Raw genomic sequence first — 23,739 nt, 5'->3', positions numbered from 1 at the left:
TTTACTTTTAAATGATTATCGGTACACTGAGGAATAACATGTAGCAAGTTCTTAAATTCTGTCATCTAGTAATTTTGATTAAGAGAAACTAAAAACAGCCCAAACATTTATACTAGGATCTGTCGTTCTAAACGCTTAGCCAGAAAGGACTACTTGAAGGTTGGCTCTTGCTTCGCACAAGTTACAAATAACTATTACTGCTTTTTCATAGACAAATCCCCTGACCTTCAAGAAAGTGATAGGGGAAAAAAATTTTTCATCCTGTTTTCTTAAAAAAAAATTTTTTTTTTTACTATATCTATCTAAGAAAGAAAAAGTATTGATATATATGTTCCCTAAGCTACAAGGTAAAGGAAAACAGACAACATCTACACATTAAATTTTTTTTTTAAAGATTTTATTTGTGAGAGAGCATGAGCATCGGGGAGGGGCAGAGGGAGAAGCAGGGTCCTGGCTGAGCAAGGAGCCCAATGCGGGGCTCGATCCCAGGACCCTGGGATCATGACCTGAGCCTAAGGCAAACGCTTAACAGACTGAGCAACCTAGGCACCCTACACGTTACATTTCTAAGAAACACGAGGTAAAAGAAAATCTTTGGTTAAGGTCTAAGTTTGTACGAAGAAGCTAGATTTGCTATTCTCCAAAAAGCAAAGGGCCCTACTGTGTAATATACAGAAATAATTTAATGCTTTTTCCCAAGAATGAAACTCAAGCTTGCTGCATCATATTCCATGAAGGCATTTAAAATGCCAATCCATGCACTGAGCTTCTCCTTCCTCCCCTATCCATTTTCATGCATTTCTGGCCAGGTGTCAAAGACAAAGGCCAAGAGGTGCTGCAGGACTTCATCCCTGTTCTGCTGGAAGAAGGTCTGGAGGATGGTCATCTTCTCCTGGGTCTCCTTCTCCACTTCCATGCTGCAGCTGCCCGGGGATCCCAGAGCCACATCTTCCGTGGCCTTGAACTCCTCTCTCTTTGCAGGCGGTATTGTTCAATTTCAACCTGAGCTGCTTCTTTGGACTGCTTCAGCCTCTGGTTCTTTTGCTTGTGGGCCTCGGACAACTTCTCAGAGGCCCACTTCATGGCATGCAGCAAGCTGCTGGATGGACTGGCTAGCCATGGCAGTGGCCACTCTGGGGCCGAGGTGAGTCTAGGATTTTTAAATGGAGATGTATCTCACTCTTCCCGCTTTGGGGATTTCCAATGTCAAGGTAAATGCTCTGATTTGGATGTCAGAAGATCTGGGGTCTAATCTTGGATGCACCATTAACAGCTGGGCAACCCTGAGCAAAGCACTTCACTTCTCTGGGCCTCAGTTTGCACATCTATGAAAGGAAGGGTCTCTAAATTACCTCCATGGGTCATTAGCATTTGCCATCTAGGTATAGGACAATCAAATGAGAACTTACAGTTTCATAACATGTGTTCCTTCCAGGAAATATGTAAAAATGGAAAACAATTTGATCATATGTAAATCCAATCCCAAGATGAGAAGAGTACTAACTCTTCACATGGACCTGTTCTTCCACCAGCTTTGCAAGATTTCCTTTGGGGAAAACTGAATAAGATCCTATCTGATTAATTCTTGAACCTCAAGGAAGGCTCAGGAAAAGTGGGAAATAGAATGGAATAGAGCCTCCACATCAAGCACTAGGGAGGGATTAGACAAAGATGAGAAAGAGACAGACTGCTGCAATCTTTATAGGGCTCACATTATCATGGGGAAAAAATGAATATGTTTTACACTGTCCTTGACCTTTTATTTCTCTCTGCTGAACATATTCCATTTTTCTATGTATTCTGCCATCTTAAAATTCAATTCCTCCCAACATCTTAGCATTACTTTACCTGGGAGATTCAGACTATGTAATGTGAGTGCCCTCATTTACTTATTCAGGACCGAATTATTAAAATATGTTGAGATTCACTCAGGAGGGAAGCAGAAATATATGTTAAGAGCCCTGGAGGAATCCTTCAAGGTGGTTGGTGAGGTAGACAACAAAATCGTGATGGTTTAAAAGAGATGCTCCAGATTCTTTGACACTTCTTGCAGCAAGAAGGGGGTTCTACTCCTCCTCCCCTTGAATTTTGACACATACATGACAGCTCTGGCCAAAAGAGTACAGCTGGAGAACTGTTCTGGGTTCTCACAACTACCTTGTTTGCTGGAAACCATGAGTCCCACACAAGAAGTCAGACTGTTGCAAGGCTGCCATATTGTGAGGAGGTCCACACTGTGTGTAAAGTACACACAGGTAATCCAGTGGAGGTCTCCCAGCTGAGATCCTAGTTTGTAGCCAACATCAGCTGCCAGACTTGTAAGTGAAGACAGTTCCAGATGGTTCCAGCCTTCAGCAATTGAGTCTTCCCAGCTAAGTCCCTAGACATCTCGGAACAAAGACAAGCCATTCCCATGGGGGACTGGACCCACAGAATCTGTAAGTATAAGTCGTTTTAGACCACTAACTTTTGGATAGTTTATCATGCAAAATCGAAATAAAAACACACAACCATGTCTGTTTTCATTGATCTTCATCCTTGTCAACTAGAATCAGAGCTTTCCCACATCTTTTCTGAATCTTTATCCCAATCCTTTTCTACTTCCTATAATCTGCTATCCTATCTCTTCTCCTCTTTCCTCTCTCTCTTCCCCCTCCTCCTCTCTCTTTTTCCTCTCTCTCTTTCTCCAACCACCCTCATCTTCAAATATACCTAATTCTCCTCAAACTTTGTTAGACCCTTTCACCTCTTTTGGCCTTTGCCAGACCTGGCAGTGAATATGCCATAGAAACAAAACACAGTAAATCACATTATAATTTTCACACCTATAAGAGTCTACCCATGGTATAAAAAAAAAAAAAAAAAAAAGATTTCCAAGCCCCAATGGATGAGTTGCTTATTTCAAAATTAGTTGTAAAACCACCTTAATTTTCCCATGGAGAAATGACTGCCCTATTCATCAAACAAATTATCACAGGTAATTTAGAGGCCCTGTGCTTCTTACTTAACTTCTAGTATTCTGTGTGGAAAAACTGAAACGAGTTATTCCTTGTGAGGCAGGAAATCTGAGCCACACTCTTAGTCTAAATTAGGATGCTTTCAATTTGGCCCTCAGATTAAACCCATATGATGATCTAATTATCATTCAGACTCCCATACATTTCCTTTGCTTTCCAAGCATTCAGTGCTTACCACCTTAGTGCTCACTGGAAGAAAAGAAAGCTTACCTTAAAACAAGACCACCTCTAGAAGCTTGTTAGCATGCAAGCTGAAACCTGACACCCTACAGTTACCACTGGCCGTCAATGAAGGAACTGCAATTAAGAGGAAGGCAGAATTAAGCATCTGCACGTGCCAAGGTCATGATGCTGTGAGAGAGAAGAGGGGGTGGAAATACTGACCTGCATTCACTTGGTTGGAATCATGGTAGAATGTAGAGAGGGGATTCCAGGAGTTCTGCTGCTCAGAGAACTATGATCCCATGAGAAGGTGTGCAGGACCACAATGGCTGAGGTTCCTCCCCCCAACAGACATGCAATGCCAGTGGCCACAGGGTAACCAGCATCAGTTTCAAGGCACAGCAAAAGAGCTGAAAGGGTCAAGGGACAAAAAAATTTTAAAAAAACCCACAAAGTCTGCAACAGGCAAAAATTGACAAAATTCATTAGCTCTTCGGGCCTGTTAGGCATATAAACCCACAAGGTTGTACATATCTGTGCACATTATTTGGATCATGCTGTTGGTTTCACAGGTGTATACATATACCTAAATACAAATTGTACACTTTAAATAAGGACAGTTTGTCATATAACAATTATAGCTCAGTAAAGCTGTGAGAAAGAAAGAAAGAAAGAAAGAAAGAAAGAAAGAAAGAAAGAAAGAAAGAAGAAAGAAAAAAAGAAAGAAAGAAAGAAAGAAAGAAAGAAGAAAAAAAGAAGGAAAGAAAGAAAGAAGGAAAGAAAGAAGAAAGAAAGAAGGAAAGAAAGAAAGAAAGGAAGAAGAAAGAAAGGGGAAGGAAGGAAGGAAGGAAGGAAGGAAGGAAGGAAGGAAGGAAGATGTCACAGAAAAAAAATGACTTCTTTTATTTATTGGAGGCACTTTCTGCATCTAAAAGTATAAATGCACACTCAGGATGGCTCCTGAGTGTACAATTCAGTTCTAGGAAAAACTAGAATATAATTAGTACCCAGCCTCATCTCGATCTTTCCTCCAAAACCATGAGATAGGATTTACTTAAAGGAAAGAAATTCTCCTGTCTCTTGACATTTGGTTGATATTGAAAATAAAGTGTACCTTGCATAGAGGGCTTGGCATATTCAATTCTCCATCTCTGTCAGGAGAGAAAGACAGGTATCTCGCTATATAGTATGATTGATAGCAACAAGCACATGAGAAAGGGTGTTGTCTTCTTTTTCAGGCTAAAGCCCTCTTCTAATTAACAGAGAACAGGGCTTGTTTTTTGCAGAGTTGGGGATGGGAAGGGATGCTTGCAAACACCCATGTACCCATGAGGAGTTGGGATGGATCCCAGGACCCTGAGATCGTGACCTGAGCTGAAGGCAGACGCTTCACCAACTGAGCCACCCAGGTGCCTTTATACTCCCATCTTCAACTCCTCCTTTAACACCTAGCCCACTGGTCCTCTTCTATGCCAAGCACTTTTGGATTTCTCCAGCTAGGATTTTGTTTCCTATTGTGCCTTAGAAATATCTCTATGTCAGCAATTGGTAATTTGTGTTTTAATTGCTTATTCTTTCGTTTCCCCAGTTAGCATATGAGTTCTATGTTGTCAAGGATGTGTTTAATATATCCCTATTATCCTGTCTTCATCCTTGGAATCTAACAGACAGTTAAGTAAACATTTGTAAACGAACTAATTGAGTCAGGAGGCATACACACCAACTGCTCCCCCCCTCCCCAGCATTTTCAATCTTAAGGTACTTTTTTTATCTTTGGTTTGATAAAGAGCATGGTGGTGGCTTGGATGCTCAGTTTCAACAGCATGTGGTAACTGTAATTCTTGTATGCATGCTTTTCTGTACTGTGTATCTTGCTTGTGACGGTCCCTCTGGTGTGTAAAACCACACAGAACAGCCACAACTCTGATCACACTGTCTCCCACTCCTCGGCTGGAGACTGCCGAAAATGCCCCACCATCCCACAGAACAATGGCTCAACCAGGTGTGGTGGGTTGGGAACGGGACCATTTGCCAACCAGGTACCCGACTCAGTGGCTTTACCTAGAAAAGACACTGCCCCATGATGCAGTTGACCCGATCTTATCTGTGGCTGTAGGTCTCTCTCAAGTCCTCAGGCTACCCTCAAGCTTAAGACCTCAATGAGATGATTTCAGAAGGATCTACTCATCCAGTTTGGTGAGCAAATTCCAGACACAGATAGAAGCTTTATTGTTCCAAGATGAAAAAATAGAAACAAGATAATAGGGGACCTATGAAAAGATCCTAAACACAGATGGATAGTATAATACTTATGAAGTAAAAGGAGGACATTCTTTTTAAGGATTTACTGCATAAATTTTGGACATTTGTCTTGTATTGTCAACAATATTAAAACAAAAGACAACACAGCGAGATCAAAAGGCAGCTGCTAAGAAGGAACTATAAAAAGGGAACTAGATGAGATAAGCAGAGAATGTTACCATTAAATGTGTGAAAAGAATTTTTTTTTTTTTTAAAGATTTTATTTATTTCCTTGACAGAGAGAGACACAGCGAGAGAGGGAACACAAGCAGGGGCAGTGGGAGAGGGAGAAGCAGGCCTCCTGCCGAGCAGGGAGCCCGATGTGAGGCTCGATCCCAGCACCCTGGGATCATGACCTGAGCCGAAGGCAGACACCTAACGACTGAGCCACCCAGGCGCCCCAAGAAATTTTTTAAATGCATAAAAAGTAAAAGAATCAACAGTGCAAAAGAAAATCACATCAGCAATGTGGAAGACAATTTTAAGGAATTCACCCAAAATCAAGAGGAAAAGGAAAAATAAAATAAAATCATGAAAGGGATAATGCTGAAAATAGAAAACAGAAAGGAGAGATCCAAACAATGGATTAATGGCATACTTGATGGGGAAAATAAGGCAAATAGAGCAGAAGCAAATACCAACAATTTAATAAAAGAAAAATCTTAAACTGACGACCTGAGCTGTGAATCCCAAAGCTTCCATGAATATTAGAATCCCTTCTAGATACAGTTGTATCTTGAACTTAAGTGGGCGATGTCCCAGAAAAAGTTAGGAACTAGCTCTTGCGTAGTTTTTATTAAAGCATCACAAGCTCTATCATCCCTATGGTGTTGCTGGTTCTTATAACTGAGTAAAGGGTTGGGATCTTTCCCCCTTTATAATCCTTAATGTTCTTCAAAGAGTTCATATCATACAAAGGGTAAGAGCTTTTTCCTCAGGCCCTCAGTGGGTTTCTGCAGGCAAGTTTGGGGATAGAAGCCGAGACCTTCCTCTAGTCTGACAGCTGGGTGGTGTCAGGGTGGCAAAGGAAAGGGGAAGGTGCTCCATATAGAAAGGAAGGAATGTGGAGTTTTTGGAGGTGAGGAGACTGGAGAGACCATCCAGAAAGGGGGAGAGGGAAAAAAGAAATGGGGAAAAACAAAGACAGTAGAGCTACCTCTGACGTGACTCATCTACAAGAACCCTACATTGTGTTAAAATATTCAACATGGCTGGTGTGAGTGGATTTTTTGCGGAGACCTGAAAAGAGCTCAATGTATGATTACAGGGATGTAGATCCAACAGAAATAGCACCTGCAGATGAAGTCACTGGACTTGGGAGTCTAGCCAGGACCTGCAGAAGCACTTCGGGAGGAGAGTAAAACTAACTGGTGTCCATGACAATTGCACTTGGGTCTGGAACAACAGTGGGTTCCCAAGTGACAACTGCTTCTACCTTGTTTCTTCTCTGAATAGACTCACTTGGGTTCTTGACAGCTCCCTTCACACAGTTATTCATTCTTTCATGTGACAGCTACTGAGATGGGGCTGAGGACAGAGTGGAAGGCAAAAAACAGACAGGTCATGGGACTTAATGTCCAGTGTTGAGGACAGATCTAAAGTCATCATGGTATTAAGTTTATAATTACAAGTTGACATAAGTGCTAAGAAGGGAAGTCATGTGGGTCTCTGAGAGTAGATAACAAAGGACTCCATGATGGACAAGGGGGTCAGAGAAGGTTTTCATGAAAGAATGATGCTCTAGTTGAGATCAGAGTGGTGGGAGGGGCATGCTTGGCATTTGGGCTTCATCATGAGACCAATGGGAAGCCACTGAACTTTTCTAAATGGAGATTGAATACATGACTCTGTGCTGTGAAGAAGAGGTTGGAGGGCTTAGAGTAGATGTGGTAAGACTAATTAGGAGTCTGTAGGAGTCCAGCCAAGAGCGATGATGGCTTGGGTCCCAGTAATGGCACTGGAGATGGGAAGACACGATCCGGGTACTTAGGAGGTAAAACTGGCAAGGCTTGGGGTAGATCCAGTGTGAGGCATGAGGGAGGATAAGGTTTCCTGAGTTTCTGTGCAGCTCCATGTAGAGGTTCAGAGTAAGCAAGCCAGCAAGTTAGATAGAGAAAGGAACCCTCATGAGCCATAGTTTTGTCCTTTCTCTGAATCTCCTACCTCCTGGTCCCTGAACCACATCTCCGAACTCCTGCTATTAATTAAAGATAAGGGAACGGGAATCTTCTTTCTGGAAATTCCTCAGAACTTCTAGCTAACCAGAGAGAGACCTTCATTCTGCTCAGTCACAACTTAGGTTGTGGGCCAGCTCAACACTCTCTGGGAAACTAAGATACTTGCTTATGGGGTACATCATTTTAGCCTGTAAACTGCATAATCGCCCTCTTGCCCTCTGGAAGATGGTCCAGCAGAGAAAGGGAAGCCATTATGCAAGTCTCTCTGTCTCACTTCTAAGGTCATTAAACCCCCACTCTGGCCGCCAGAGGAAAGCAGCATTGTCCCAGCTCTGCTTCCTGAAGTTTCTACGGTGGACCCTCACGGGACTCTCCCCAGCTTGGTGATGCAAATGAGAAGTTGTATGGTGTTATAAGGTGCAGAGGGTTGACCCCATTAATCATGCTCTCCTTCCTGAAATACTTCCCTCACTTGGCTTCTGGGAGCCATTACTCTGCTGATTTTCTTCCTATGTCACTGGCTGCTACTTCTAAATGTTCTCTGCTCATCCCCATGCTTCTTCTTAATCTTTATAATTTGAAGTTTCCTAAGGCTAAGTTCCTGGACTGCTTTTCTTCTCCCTCCTCACTCCTTCCCTGGTGATCCCAGCCAGTCCTATCGCTTTACACATAACTTATACCCTGATGATTCCCCAGTCCGCATCTCTAGGCTCAACATATCCCTTAGTTATCCAGCTGCTTTCTTCCCACATCTCCATTTTTATATTCAGCCTAATGTTTAAACCTGAATGCTTGATGTCCTGCCTTCCCTCATCCATTGTTCATCCACTAGTCTCCCCATCTCAGTTCATGATAACACCACTTACCCACTTTTACCGACACAAAAGCATCCTTATTCTCTAAGTATAGTCTACGAGCAATTACTATCAGCTCTACCTTCCAGGTATATCTTGAATCTAGTCACTTCTCTCCAGATATCCACCAGATATCCACCAGCACCGTTCTGTCCACCCACCATTGTCTTTCTTGGACTTCTGCTGTGGTTTCCTAAGTGGACTCTCTGTTTCTGTTCCTGTATGTTCTCCATTCTTCACCCAGAAGTCAGAGTGATCCATCTAAAACATGAACCAGAATACGTCACTCCTTGCTCTTCAACCTCTCTAGTGGGTCTCATCCTATTTAGACAAATTTCAAAGTCTGACAGTGACCTAGGAGGCCCTCAGCCCACCTCTCCAGCCTCACCTCTGTCCGCTCTCCTCATCACTCACCAGGCTCAGCCACACTGGCCTCCTTGGTGTGCCATGAACACACCAAGCACCCTCCAACCTTAGGGCTTTCACATGTTGTGCTTCTTCCTCCTGTAGGAAGCATGGCTTCTTCCTCCTGTAGGGCATGGCTACCTCACTGCTTCACTCAGGTGTCTGCTTTACCTTCACTTCCTCAAAGAGACCTCCTTAATAATTTTTTAAAAACACCCAGCCCCTATCACTCTTTATAACCTTACTCTGCTGTATTTTCCTTCAGAGCATATATCACTCTCTGACCTAATAACTTTCAATTATTGACATCTTTGTTAGTTTCTTCTATAAAAATATAAGGTCAGGAAGTCAGGGACTATGCCTACCTCATTTGCTGCTGAATCTCCAGTGCCTGGTACAGAGTCTAGCTCATTGTAAGTGCTCAATAAACATGTGTTGAATAGTTGAATAAATGGATGCCTGGTTCTATTTTAAGGAGGTTAAGTAAAGAAACACCTGTGGGATGCAAAGAGCATACACAGGGAAACACTGGCCATCTGAAAGTGTTACATGAGTTTTGGAACAGGTTGAGGAATGTTAGGGGGAAGCAGACTGGAGGTGGGGGAAAGCAAGCTGCAATTTAAAAAAAAGGATTTACGGTAACTTGTTGAAAGGAAGGAGGGTAGGGCGCCTGGGTGGCTCAGTTGGTTAAGCGACTGCCTTCAGCTCAGGTCATGATCCTGGAGTCACTGGATCGAGTCCCGCATCGGGCTCCCTGCTCAGCGGGGAGTCTGCTTCTCCCTCTGACCTTCCCCCCTCTCATGTGCTCTCTCTCATTCTCTCTCAAATAAAATAAAATAAAATCTTTAAAAAAAAAAAAAAGAAAGGAAGGAGGGTAAAACAAAAACAGAGAGTAAGGATATTGAACCGAAATACTTCCTGAGACTGCAGAAACCCTGAAGTGGGAAGGCACATAATATAACCAGGAGAAGGACATTCTAAAAGGGTCGGGTGCATTATGGAAAAGCAGAGGGAGAAAGAAGAGATGGGAAAGAATGAAAATGTGACTGTATTATGTTTACAAAAAGCCATGATGTCCTTCACCGAATGTTTGTATAAATCGTTTTGGTTTTCCTGGTGGTGGAAAAGGAAGTGCAAATGCCGTGTGGACACTATGGAAATTCATTTTGCAGTTTTTGAAGGATGTTGTCATGAAAAGAATAAAAGGCAACACTGCTAGGATGTGAGAGTAAACTTTGAAGAGTCTGCTCAGAATCCCAAGTGGTGGGGTGCCTGGGTGGCTCAGTCAGTTAAGCATCGGACTTTTGATTTTGGCTCAGGTCTTGATCTCAGGATCATGAGATCAAGCTCCATGTCAGGCTCTGGGTGTGGAGTTTGCTTGAGAGTCCCTCTTTCTCCCTCTCCCTCTGCCCCCAGCCCCTACTCACTCTCAATCTCCCAGAAGAAGAAGAAGAATCCCAAATGGCCCAGATTCTAGGGCAGTGAGCAAACCCAGAATTCCAGCTGCTGGATGAGTAAGGCAGCTAGTGATGAACTGTGGAGGAAGCCCCTGCTTGCAGGAGGTAGGCGAAAGAAGGAAAGAGAGAGAGAACACTTCAGAGTGCTCAAAGAGAGTCTAGCTTACAATAGGAATGTATTTCTCCTGCCAACTTGCCTATCCAGGAGCCATCCCTTTAGCCATATTGATTGTGAGCTGTGCAGGTAAGCAGACGCAGACAGGTAGAGGTGAGGATGTGACTCAGAAAGTGTCTAAACAAAGCTGGTGTTCCTGAACAATCAGCAGATGGTAACTGCCACCACCCTTCTCCTGGATAATGGGAGAGTCCGTCCTTCCCACCTTCTCCCTCAAGTTTTGGCACTGAACTCTAGAAGGCCCAGCCTGCAGCCCTGCTGGAAATGTGGCTTGAGAGCTCCACAGCAGTGGTGAGCACACTTTGCAGAGTGTTCCTTGAGGCCAGCTCTGCAATCCCACAATGCCCAAGTCAGTGGTCCATCCTGTGCATCTTTAAAGTGATCCGGAGACAGAGCTGAGCCAGAAGCACCAGTCCTGATGCTTTCCATGCTGAAGGGAAGGAGCCACCCTTTCACCCAACAAAGTATGCTCCCTGTGAGGGGTCAGGGATCAGAACAACCAGAGCCGGCCCAGCTTCTGTCATGTGTTGGCGCTTTCCCTCTCCTTGTGCCTTGGAAGCAGTATCCTGAGCAGACATGGGGTGATGGCCCACCTCCTCGTTGATCCCTCCCACATCCCGGATGCACATGCCTACTACTTCCCTCCTGCGGCTCATGCAGGCTCAGCCTTCCAACTACCAACCAAGGCTTGGACTTAGCAACTGAAGCTGCTCTCTGGAAGAACACTGGAAGACCTTGTGTCTTCATTCAAACTCTCTGGGCCAAAGCTACAGGCACAGTCCCACCACATGTCACTTTCCCAAGCCTGACACCTTTTCTAGACACATTTCCAGGATGAGCAAACGAAATAGCAGTCACACCTCCACTTGGGTCCCGAGACAATGTGGACAACTTTCTCTGTGCTTTCTACTCCAAGAGCAGATACTTCCCCCAGCGTGCTTTGCTTGGGAGGAGAACACTGATAGACTCAGGAAGATGCCTCCTTCCTCTGTGTGTGAGGACTCTCCTGGAGATCTACCAGAATCTCTCCAGTGCTGCAAAAACAGCCACTCTTAGATGAAAAGAGCAGCTTTTATTCCTGCTGCGAAGTTTGGAGAGATGCCTGGGGCAGGCGAGAGGAAGGATCAGGTTGATATCTACTCCTTTCTCTTAGTATCTGAGCAATTTGGAACCTGTATCAGTCAGAAGAGGTTAAGTCATGCTGTGGTAACAGAAGACTCCCCAAATCTCACTAGGTTCAAATGATTAAAAAGTATTTATTTCTTGCTCGTCCTGCATGTCCACACTGGCAGAGAGCTCAGCTCCTTGGAGTCACGTAGGAACGCAGACTGATGGAGGAGCCACGATATCCAATGTTATGAGTTACTGTATCAGAAAGAAAGGCGATCTGAAGAGGGTCTCATATCGGCAGTGAAACAGTCCAGTCTAAGAGTGACAACGTGTCACTCTGTTCACAGTGCACTGGTCAGAACTAGTCATTTAGATGCATCCAACCACAGGGGGGTCAGGACATGCAATCCTCGCCTGCTCCAGAAATGAAGAGAACCAGAAATGCTTGGCAAATTGCATTAATGATGGCCACAGAGTGTATATGATAAGGAAGCCAGCTCCTGGAAAAAGACCACCCTTTGTATCAAGCTCAGAAACAGCCCCTCACCCTTTGAAGCCGGGAGAGGCCTTGTGATGATCCCAACGGGTGGGTCAAGAGAGGAAGTGGTGGCCAGAGGGTGTTCTGCAAGAGAGATTTTGTTACCCTCTAGTGACATTTATTGAACAACAACATTTACTATGATGGATGGCTTCTGGAAGCATGACATTTAAATGTTTATCGATCCCCTTGTAAGCTGGACAGGACCCAGGAGATGCTCAGAACCAGGCTCAGAGCCAAACGGGCCAGCTGCACTGTATAAAGTGAGGCTGACAGATGCCCCTGCATCCAGCCCACAAAGGGCACGTCTTCCTCACCTGGGAGGGACACACAAGAAGGCTTAAAGTTCAGTTCTCCCCTTATAAAGGCCAGGTTGCATCAGTCCAGAAGGGTGAGCCCAGCAACTAGCTCACTCTTTTCTTGTTTTTCTTCAAATTCACACTGAGGATTTCTTGTTTTACTCTTCAACTGTGTGATGACTGTCAGTAGTAACAGGTACAAAGCCTTCTAGACTGTCCCTCCCTGGCATATTTTCCCAGAGCCCGGAAGCACAAGCCAACTGCAGTCCCACCCCTCTCCGAGGCCTCCCTCCTATCTCTCTCTGAGCCTCCTGGGAACCAGAACCTCCATCCCCGCAAACGCTGTGTATGGAATTCTTTTTTTTTTTTTTTAAGATTTTATTTATTTATTCATGAGAGACAGAGAGAGAGAGAGAGAGAGGCAGAGGGAGAAGCAGGCTCCCAAGGAGCAGGGAGCCCGATGCGGGACTCGATCCCAGGACCCTGAGATCATGACCTGAGCCGAAGGCAGACACTTAACCATCTGAGCCACCCAGGTGCCCTGTGTATGGAATTCTTCTTTCTTTCTGAGTCATGCCGAAGATGGAGGAAAGCTGGAGTATGAATACCACGGTTAAACAGGCACAGTGGAGTGTGGAGTTCTGAGGCTGGCTTTTTTGGGAGGGAAAAATCAGGAACTCTGCAGAACATAGGCTGCAGTGAGAAGGGTTATTTGAAATCTGGTTTGAGTCAGGAGCGTGGAACTCTTGGTAGAGGAGGCTGCAAGGGGGCAGGGGTAGCCAAGGACTCAGAGGAGACTGGTGGTGGCGGGGCGAGGGGGCGGGGGACAGATAGAGGGTAGCAGCATGCCTTCCCAAGCTCCCATAGCCAGTCATCGGCAGAATAGGGGCACAATATGGGGATCCTGTCCCTGTGCCCTTTGCAGCGAGAGGGGACTGTGTGGACTCCAGGGAGCCAAGATCAAATCATCCTCGGACTTAAAAGCAGAGAAGCGCTGAGACGTGAGCAGCACAAAGGTCATGGCTCAAATCCTTGAGCACTCTGAAGAACAAGGCTCCCAGCGCCCTGGGGCTAGGAAGGAACAGAGGTAAAATGCAAGCTATGCTTTCCATGAGGCTAATCCTCCCTTGGTTTACCATTCAGGCTCTTGAAGGAGCTGCAAGTGAAATGGGGCTTTAACTGCTTGCGTAAGGTTGACAAGAAAGAGATCAGTCATAATTTTTCACCTTGAAAAGATTTTCCTCTAATACCATATTCGGAAGGCTTCTTTGAGTTGTAAGTGACACTCGCAATTTCAACTGGATGAAGGAGGAAACAAAGTGAATTATTGGCCACATAACCGAGAACTCAAGGATGTAGTTGGATCAGGGTATGAATAAAACTGTTGGCATCACAAATCTCTCTCTCTCTTTCTCTCTCTCCCACTCTCCCTCGTCTGCTTTCCTTCCTTTTTCCTTCATTCTCATGAAAATCTCTCTTCTAACAAAGTGACAGCATAGCCACTGATAGGACATTCTTACAGCCTACCACCACCAGCAGCAGAAAGAGAGCTGCTCTGGCCCCATGGTTCCAGAAAATGTCCCATAATTGCCTCTCCTTTAGCCTGGCTTTGGTCATTTGTCCATCACAAGCCAACACCTGTGACCTGACCATGCAGGACGGTTGACCAGCCGCCCCTGCGCGGAGCTGGGTGTGGAGAGCTCAGTTTCCCTCAAATAGCAAGGATGCCCATTTCTGGAGGGAGAATGGATGCCGACAGAAACAAGAGCATCCTCTCTGAACACCTCCGAACCTTCCATGGGACTAGTCCATGTAGGGCTCTGCTTGCATTTTGCTATTACTGCTAATAAACAGCTGTTTAGCTTAATTCCGTGAGTTTATTGATGGGTCTGAAGAAGTGGAACCCCAACGAAACACGGACTGTCCCCCTCCCTCAGCTCCTCTTCTGTGAGTTTCCCTCCAGGGCTATCCAAGTTCTGCTCCCTGGGAGCATGATTCTAGGGATTTTAGAAGAAGTCGCAGGCCCTGATACTCAACTACAGGACTCAGCTGAGATTTTTTTAAAGCCTTGGAGTTATTTGTAAAAAACAGTGGCCTCACCCGCTTTGCTTCATTCAAATTAAAAGTCTCTGCTTACCTAATTGTTTATGGAAACCCTCACAAATGAGATTAACGTTTAAAAAAAAAAAAAAAGGCAAAGACAACAAGATAATTAAGTCTGATTGCTCCAGAGCAGGTTGGTGACAGCTCTGGAAACATGCCAACACTAATTGACTGGAGATATTTCCTGTACAGTTAATTGCAAATGGTCATTGAAAGCCCTTGAAATGATCTCAGGTTCCCCTCAGCTGGAGTGTGGAGAACGGATTTAGAAGTGTGAAGGAGACAGGGCTTGGAAGGGGGACCCACCACAGACGTCAGGTCCTTCTGTCCTGGAGCATACTTTGACCATGTGCTGGGAAAGGAAAGGACACAGAGATTCCCAAGGCTTCAAGTCACCCGAGAAGACATGCAGTGGCTACCTTTAAAAGTGGCAGAATGAGATGCAGAGGGCTTCCGGGAACAGGGTGGTGCCTCTGAGGGAAAGGTGGGCTAACCTGGCAAGGAGGAAGAGCAGGAGAATTGAGGGGGACTTTGTTGGGAAGACTGCCTTGAAGTGAGGTCTTGGAGAGTAAGATTTAGGTGCAAGAAGGTGGGGAGGTGGGAGAGAGAAAGACCTATGTGCATGATGTGTTAAGGAAAGCCTCAACACGCTAGTGGGGCCCGAGTGTTCTGTCTACTCCTCTGGTACCAAGGAACAGACACTCCATCCCTCTTTGCTGGCAGGACTCACATGGGACCAGAAATCTTACAGCAACCTGGGATTCCCCAGGCTCAGGCAGCAGACTACTCATGTTTCAGGGTACAAGGCACCTTAGTGGCCAAGTTTCTCTGCTGCCCCTTTCGTGGAGATGTCTTCTGGGGTCACCCAGGGCTTGGCTGTTAATGGAACTCAGCTCCCCTCTCTCCTGTAGACCCTTTTCTGTTAACAATGAGTTTCAGCTGGTTGCCTCCTCTCATGCCTCTGTTTCCTCACAGCTCCTAGCCCTCACATCTTCTGCCCCATGAAAACTCTGTACTGTCTTCCATCTGCATTTTGGGTTTTTACTTTGGATCTCCATAGCAATGAATGATTAGCTACCTACATAGCCAGTTAAAATGCTCACAAAGGTGAATCCAATTTGCTTTGATGGTAGATACCTGTCACTGACCAGATTTTCATCATGTGTCTGGTACTAGGCAAGTCAGACCCATGTGGCCCAGAACATGGACCCCTGCCAGGAATATTCTGGAGCCATTTGCCTCAATAAGCAGCTATGGGGCAGGACTTCCCAGAAGCAGTTTCAGATGTCAGGTCAACTGGCTTGTCTAATGCAAAAAAGATACAGACACAAGGTGGGAAAATTGGCTTGGCATAAAGGCACGGAAGAACTCGCATTGTAGACCAGCGATTCTCAAGCCTGACCATGTATGTGAATCACCACAAGGGTCACCCCCAGTTTGTGATCCAGTAAATGTGGGTTGGGCTTGAGAGATCCCATTTCTGACAGGCTACCGGGGGGATGTTGATGCCGTTTGTCCAGGGACCACTCTTGGAAAACCACTGTTGAGGACTGACTGAGACTATTTCCCGTGCACCAGTCTGGCCTGCTGCCCATTTGTGCAAGGCCCCCAAACTCGGAATGGTTTTTGCATGTTTAAGTGGTTGGGAAAAAAAAAAAATCTAAATATATAAATCTAGCTATATTCTGGTATGAATATTCTATGACATTCACATTTTTGTGTCCATGAATAAACACAGGACGCAGCAATGCTCGCTTGTTTATGTGTTGTCCGTGGCTTTTAGGACACAATGGCAGCGCTGAGAAACTGCAACAGAGACCAGAGGGGCCCATAATATGTTTGCTCTCTGGATTTTTACAGATGAAGTCTGCTGACTCCTGTTCCAAGCGAAGGGGTATGGTGTTATTTTATATAATTCTGGAGATTTATTTGAAGAGAAGAAATCTGCGTAAGTCTAGAAATTCTTGCAAGGGATTCTTTGACCCACTAAGTGATCCGGTCCTCGGGTCTTGGCTTCACGGGCCCAGGATCCAGTGCCCACTCTCCCACAGGACCCATTCTGGGAAAACCGTCTCAGCCCTCCGATGAGAATCTTAGCTCTCAGAAGCTGGGATTGTCAGCAGAGCTGATTCCTCCCCGAGCAACATCTGCTTTTCATAGTCACTGTTTAATAATTTCCTGCTGAGGGGCGCCTGGGTGGCCGACTCTTGATTTCGGCTCAGGGCATGATCTCAGGGTCATGAGATTGAGCCCTGCATAGGGTTCTGTGCTCAGCACGGAGTCTGCTTGTCCCTCTCCATCTGTTCCTCCCCCTGCTCAATCTCTCGCTCTCTCTTAAATAAATAGTATCTTTAAAAAATTAATAATTTCCTGCTTAAAGTAAATAGTGGGGTTGTGGCCTGTGATTCCCAGCCCCAGGGGAGGGGATAAATATGACCAAGAGGCTTCCTGGCCGTCTGGGCTTTGTTGCCCCGAATTCCCAGAGTGAACTTCGTGGAACCTTCTGGCTTTTACGCTCTGACAGTCTGTGACCCAAGAGCCTACTTCAGCGATGGGTAGAGACAAGTGGTTCTCAATCTCTTCCCCTCCACCCCCTCCAGGATTTGGGATACACTGATGGCCCTCTCCCGCCCCTCCTTGTCACCCTTTCCCCCTTAGCTCTTTCAGTCAAGACCGGTAATGATCACCAACCCTTAGAGAATGTCTGTGTCAGAGACTGTTCTCAGTAATTAACAGAATTAGTCCTCACCAGAAAACCGTGAGGAAGGCAGGATTATTACCCCTGAAGAACTGAGGCACAGAGGGGTCAAGCAGCTGCCTAATATCAAGCAGTGGTGATTGGAAAGTCTGGCGATCGGGGTTCAGAGCCCTGCTCTTGGTCTGAGTTCAGATCCTAGCTCCTGCTGGCATGTGGTAGAACTGCTTGGCCATGCCACTGGGCCTGGGAGAAATTATCCCGAGGAGACAGAAAGAAGCTTCCTTCAATCTCCATTTGAAATGTGGAAGGTAAAACTTAATAAAGCTTTTCAAGGAAATATCTTTGTGACCTTGAGTAGACAAAGATTTCTTAAATAGGACACAAAAGAGCCAACTGTAAAGACAAAAAAAAAATGATAAATGGGTGAACGTTAAAGTTAAGAACTTCTATTTATCAAAAGACCCCATTAAGAGAGTGAAAAGATAACCTTTTTTTTTTGAATGGGCGAAAGATTTGAAGACTTTTCATAGAAAAGGATATCCAAATGGCCATTCAATATACCAAAAAAAAAAAAAAAAAGTGCTCAGCTTTCTTAGTTATCAGGAAAACACAAATGAAAATATAGGGGTGTGATAGACTACACCTCCACCAAATGAAAAACAAAACTGAGCTTTTCTCTTTCAGCAATCAAGTGTTGGCAGGGATATGGAACCATCAGAACACTCATGCACTGTTGGCAGGAATGTACACTGATACAATCATTTTGATTAAGCCCTGGCAGCATCTACTAGAGCTTAAGATATGTGTAACCTATGGTCCAGCAGTTCCAATCCTAGGTATATATCCCGAAAAAAATACACACATGTGGTCGTCCAAAGAAATGTACTGGAAATCTCATAGTTGTACCGTTTGTAATAACCCCCAAGATGGAAACCACTCAAATGCTCATCAATAGTGGAATGGATAGTGTTACAGACACACAATGGAATACTCTACAGCAATGGTACACCTCGGCAACACAGCTACACAGGACGATGAATTAATCTTAGAAACAATGTAGAGCAAAAGAAGCCAGACGTGATATGTCTACAAAGAAAGATGATCTATGTGTGAAAAGACAGGAGAGCGGTCATCCTGGTAGGATTGGGGATGGGGGTGAGTAACTGGAAAACAAGGCTTAAGAGGTATCTGGGGTGCTGATCATATTCTTTCTTGATTTGGGTCCTGGTTATTCAAGTATGTTCAGTTTGTGAAAATTCATTGTATGGTATTTTTTTTTTTTTATGGAAGAATAGTTGACACACAGTGTTACATTAGTTTCAGGTACAGTATACTGATCCGACAAGTCTATACATTGTGCTCTGCTCACCACAAGTGTAGCTGATATTCTTCTGTGCCCTTTCCTGTACTTAGATCATGTGCACATTTCCTGTATGGATGTTGATTAAACATTGACAAAATATTTCTACTGGACAGACAGGCACACTACAGTTTGTACGTCCTCCAGCATCCCTGCGGACACAATACGCTCAGTGTGTAGGTAGATGTGGGAACCCGTTTATGGACTGCTCATTAAGTGAGCAGTTAAGCTCAGAAAAATCCCCAGTCAGCCGCCTTAGACTACCAGACACCCATCCTTAAGACGATTTCCAAGCATGTTCCAAGCTGAGTTAAATCCCTCAAACACTTATTCTGGCTACATGGAGAGACACTTCTACAGTCTGATCCATCGCCTACATCCTGACTGTCAGCAAACTTCCGTTCTGTTTTTGGGAAAGACACTCTCTTTCTGACGAAGCTAGCAGGGAAAGTATTTCCTGAGCCTCGGCTCTGTGTTGTGACATCCAAACAGACGTGTGAACGAAAATCACTTTTCAATCCCTGACATCCATGGAGATCAGAGGCTGAGAGCAAGCAGGTGTATCTACTTTGGCAACTTGTCTTATTTAGGCTATGTAGTATTCTTTTTTAAAAAATATTTTATTTATTTATTTGAGAGAGAGAGCAAGGGTAGGGTTGGGGAAGCAGAAGGAGAGGGAGTGAAAATCTGAGCAGGCTCCAAGCTCAGCACGGAGCATGACGCAGGGCTCAATCTCACAACCCTGAGATCACAACCTGAGCCGAAACCAAGAGTCGGATGCTTAACCCACCGTGCCACCCAGCCGCCCTGGCTACATAATATTCTATTTTAAATTCGAATTAGCTACCAATATTTAAAAATCAGATTTTTGCCCCAAACTCTAAGTTTCTGGCTTCTCGGGAAAAATCAAGCGACATCCATCTTCCTGAGGCCCACACGAGTTCACTCCTTTCAGCCACCTTAGGTCCTTGGCTCCTGGAGACGTGGGGTTGCAACTCCTAATGTAGAAAGCTGAAAAGCAACTACCAAGGCCCCTTGTGCTGACTGACTTTATAAGGTAAGACCCTGGGCATTTCATCAATTGGGTCAACCAATATTGATGGCCCTGGCCCTGTGTTAGGGGCCAAGCCAGTAAAGTTAGCCCTTGGGTCCAAGTTTCATCATCTTTAAAATAAGGGAACCGAAATACAGATTTTCTGCGGTCCCCTCCAGCTTTAAATTTTGATCCATCTGTGATTTCAATTAAATCCAGAGAATTGGGATGTAATTATGTTTCGTGAATAGGGCCAGTCATTCCAAGCTAGTGTGCATGAATCATGCATGCATAACAAGTCCCTGTCACAGTCACTGGGGTCCAGCATGGCCCTTCTCTTTGAGGACTTGGGTTCGGGGGACTTTGAGTAGCCCCAGGAAAAGAGACCACATGAAAAAACACCCCACCTCCAGACTCTATTTACAGAAGGCATTGGGTGGCTTTAGCCTAGAAGCTTCAACACGTTTTCCCATTTTTTCACACCAGTGTCTGGAAATCCCCAGCTACCCCCGCTCCAGACCCACTGAATCAAAGTCTGCCTTTTAACAAGATCCTTTGGTGATTTATATGGCATTCGCGTTCCAGACAGAGGATCTCCTCGGTTGGATGTTCTAATCCTGGGCTCCTTAAGAAGATGCATGGCATCCCACCTTCATCTCTGCCCGTCCCAGCCAACAGTCAGCAGTCTTGGTCTCAATCTTCCTTCCCCGGCAACGTTACGGGTGACATTCACACTCACGCTCCCAGGGACAAGCTCACGGCACCTTAGCCCCGCTCTTGGTGACTCCACCTTGTCCTCTCCCACTCAAGAGAGCATCTTTGAATTTTAGGGAGTGGAAATGACTGCTTCAATTTGTTATAAATTTTCAAAAGCAAATCACGCACGTGCCTCCCTTCCGTTACTACTATTAAACAACAAATTACTCTGACCTTCTTCACAAAGGCTCATGACACACAGCTGAGAGCCTGCTAGAAACGGGGCCTGGGAAGGAGGGGGCGGCTCGGGAGAGGAGTAAGAGCCTCTGGTCCCCTTCCAGGCAGATGCTAATGAGCCTCACCAGCCCTTAACCTTCCTGCCAGAGAAGCCGGCCGGTAATGTGATGAGCTGTCATTGTTCATTACAGGGACAGCTGATGGGCCCAGAGGTGTCCATGGGCACAGACCAGCCTGTGGGGGCAGCATAAGAGGGGGGCTATGCTAGAGGCAGAGGGCCTGAGGAAGGGGGGCAGGGGACAAAGAAGAGCCCACCCCTTGGGTCAGCTTCTGTCCTGCATGCTCACTGGGCAGCTTTTCCTCACTCAGCCTACAAGGAAAGGCTGCTCAATACAGAGCTTGCTTCCTGAACACGGCTAGCTTGGCAGGGTCCAGCGCACTGGCCAACCAGAAGAATGAATCTGGGGGTCTCTCTGCCCCTGCAGCTGCAGGACTGGGGCTGTTGGAGAGAAGAGAAAATAAAAGGAGAATGTGGACTGGGGCGGAAGGACCAAGCTTTTCTGTTGGTCCTGAAGAGAATGCCACTTCCCTCCAGGTAAGTCATCCCCCACCCATCCCATCCCAGGTGGGTCATTGGGTCCTGGGACTGAAAGCAGGATGGAATCATCACAAGATTTGATGTGTCCCAGATCCTTCATCCGGGAATCGTATCAGTATCCCCTTGTCACAGGTGAGACCACCAAGTCCCCAGATGGTCAAATGACACAGCCAAGGTCAATGGGCCAAGATTGTGTGGAAGAGGAAGGAAGTAGAGATCTATCTGCATTCCTGCCTTCTGACGTGGGACGTTTCCACAGCCCAGAGGTTGATGATGGTGGCAGTTTTGGGGCAAGAGACAGGAGGGAGATTTGGGCACACACCTAAGTTTGCAGCTTATTCCTGTCTCGTGACCAGGCCAAACCTCTTTCCCCTGGAAGCCTGCCCTGACCCGCTTACTCCCATGGCACCCCCCTCCCCGTCTGCCCTACTAACAGACTTTAGGAAGTCAGTCCACCCACTTGTTGCAATTAAGATTTTGTTCACCATGCCGTGCGCTCTAAGCATCTCCCCACTACGTCGTAAGGTTCTCATGGTCATTTTTCTGCTCACCACTCCTAGTTCAGTCCGATGTGTATTATAGATTCTCAGCATGTGTCCTTTGAGGGAGCTAACTGGCCAGAGATCACCCTGCAATTTTTAAACAGACAGTACCCAACTAAGGAAAAGTGGAGGGAACTTGGAAGGATCCATTTCCAGAAGCAATACTTGATCTTCTAAAAACCAAACAAACAGGGGCGCCTGGGTGGCTCAGTCGGTTAAGCGGCTGCCTTCGGCTCAGGTCATGATCCTGGGGTCCTGGGATCGAGCCCCACGTCTGGCTCCCTGCTCAGTGGAGAGCCTGCTTCTCCCTCTCCCTCTGCCTGCCACTCTGCCTACTTGTGCCCTCTATCTCTCTGTCAAATAAATACATAAAATCTTTAAAAAATAAAAAAAATTAAAAAAACAAGCAAATAAACAAACAAAACAGGTGTGTGCGTGTGTGTTGGGGGGTGGAATTCTGCTCTTTAAAAGCACCTTGGGGGGTGCCTGGGTGGCTCAGATGGTTAAGCGTCTGCCTTCGGCTCAGGTCATGATCCCAGGGTCCTGGGATCGAGTCCCACATCGGGCTCCCCGCTCAGCGGGGAGCCTGCTTCTCCTTCTGACCCTCTCCCCTCTCATGCTGTTTCTCTCTCGCTCGCTCTCTAAAAAATAAATAAAATCTTAAAAAAAAAAATAAAAGCACCTTGGGGACAGGTGGATATCTTTCTTTTTCTGAATCCACTTCCCTCACCCCTACCACCCCATTCTAGCATAATTCCTAGCACACAGTAGATGCTCATGAATGCTGGTCAAATGAATGCAGTGAGAGAAGAAAAAGGAAAAAGTAAAAGAAGGATTTCAAGAAGGCAGGCTGAGAGGCAGAAGGAGTGAGGGGGGTGCTGGTCATTGCATGTTTGGTCTAAACACCCTTTCCACCCTCTTTTGCTGCACTCTGTCCCCGCAGCTCTAGGGGTGGGTGGTGTAGCCGGGGGTGGATGCCTGAGTGGCCAGCACCTGCAGGTGTCCAGGGTGGTCCCAGGGCCAGCAGCAGCGTTGGCTGTTGGGTCCAGTGGCCCTCTTGTTGCTTTCTGCAGCGCATCAGTGATTTCTCTGAATAGCAGCAGTGGCCTCCCTCGGTACCAGCCACCATCACACCCCTGGGCTCTGGGATCTCCGGACTTTGGTTCCTCCATCCCCAGGGGCAATGGCGTCTTCCTGCCATTTCTAATCTCCGTAAGAGCCCGACCTCCTCTCTGTGGCTCTTTCGGCCCATCCAATGCTTTTATAACATGTTCCACCCAGGGCTTCCCCGACATTTGACATATTTAGCATGGTTTATTTTTTTTCTGGGTGGATTTTGTCCCATAAAACCAAGAAAGAGCAAAACAGAGGGAGGGGTGAAGCAAAAGAGAAATATGTGCTGTGACCGGAAGCAAAGATCAGTTCTGATTGAAAATGGGAATGAACGCTGAAGGCAATTGTGTTCCATCGAAGGACACACCCAGAGCACGCTTGACACAAACAAGACAAATCAATCCTTCCCAGAGTGATGCCTTGGGGTTTGGACTTTCTATTTCCCCTCCCACCTTTCCTCGATGATCCTATAATCTCACGCACAGTCCAGCTACAGTTCCCTCGGGCGCCACCTCAAACTCTTGCATCTGTTCTTCCCATTGGAAGGGAGTGCTCGGTGGCCGCCTTGAGCTCATTCGATTCTGAAGCCAGAACTTTAAGGCTTGACAGGTGAGATGCCAAGAACTCCCAGAGACTTCCTCAGCCGTGTTATGGTTGATGTCATCTGCTCCTCCAAATAACAGTTAATGAAGAAACAAGAGTGTCTTTCACGTGCAAATTCCAGCTTCTGCTGGAGGAGTCTTGTCCATTTCCAACCAAAACTTTGGGTCATGGATGGCGGGAAGGCAGTGGAGGAGGGAGCTAGTGAGGGGCTGCTGAAAATTCCAAGGGGCCGGGTCAGGTAGCTGCTGGGCCTTGAGGAGC

The 23,739-nt window shown here is 46.0% G+C and overlaps 1 protein-coding gene across 2 annotated transcripts in view; it reads right to left on the bottom strand.

Annotated features, from left to right (window-relative positions):
* Positions 1-482: 482 nt before the first annotated feature.
* Positions 483-23,739, bottom strand: part of ADPRM (ADP-ribose/CDP-alcohol diphosphatase, manganese dependent) — a 283,736-nt gene continuing 260,479 nt past the window's right edge. The window contains exons 4-6 of one of the 2 annotated variants that reach the window (XR_004676370.1): positions 3,402-3,589; positions 3,228-3,314; positions 483-2,436 (exon numbers count right to left, since the gene is read on the bottom strand). Coding sequence is in view for 1 of the 2 variants with exons in the window: in XM_034989613.1 (XP_034845504.1) it covers positions 3,408-3,589 (182 nt within the window). In the remaining variant the exon portion in view is untranslated. Of the gene's footprint in view, positions 2,437-2,895; positions 3,315-3,401; positions 3,590-23,739 lie in introns of those variants that run through there. The other variant, XM_034989613.1, reaches the window with a different exon arrangement.

This window comes from Mirounga leonina, unplaced genomic scaffold, assembly GCF_011800145.1.
Source record: "Mirounga leonina isolate KUSES-001 unplaced genomic scaffold, KU_Mleo_1.0 Mir_488, whole genome shotgun sequence".
Taxonomy (NCBI): Eukaryota; Metazoa; Chordata; class Mammalia; order Carnivora; family Phocidae; genus Mirounga; species Mirounga leonina.
Note: the sequence above shows the minus strand (reverse complement) of the source record. Positions and strands in the feature narration are given on the sequence as shown.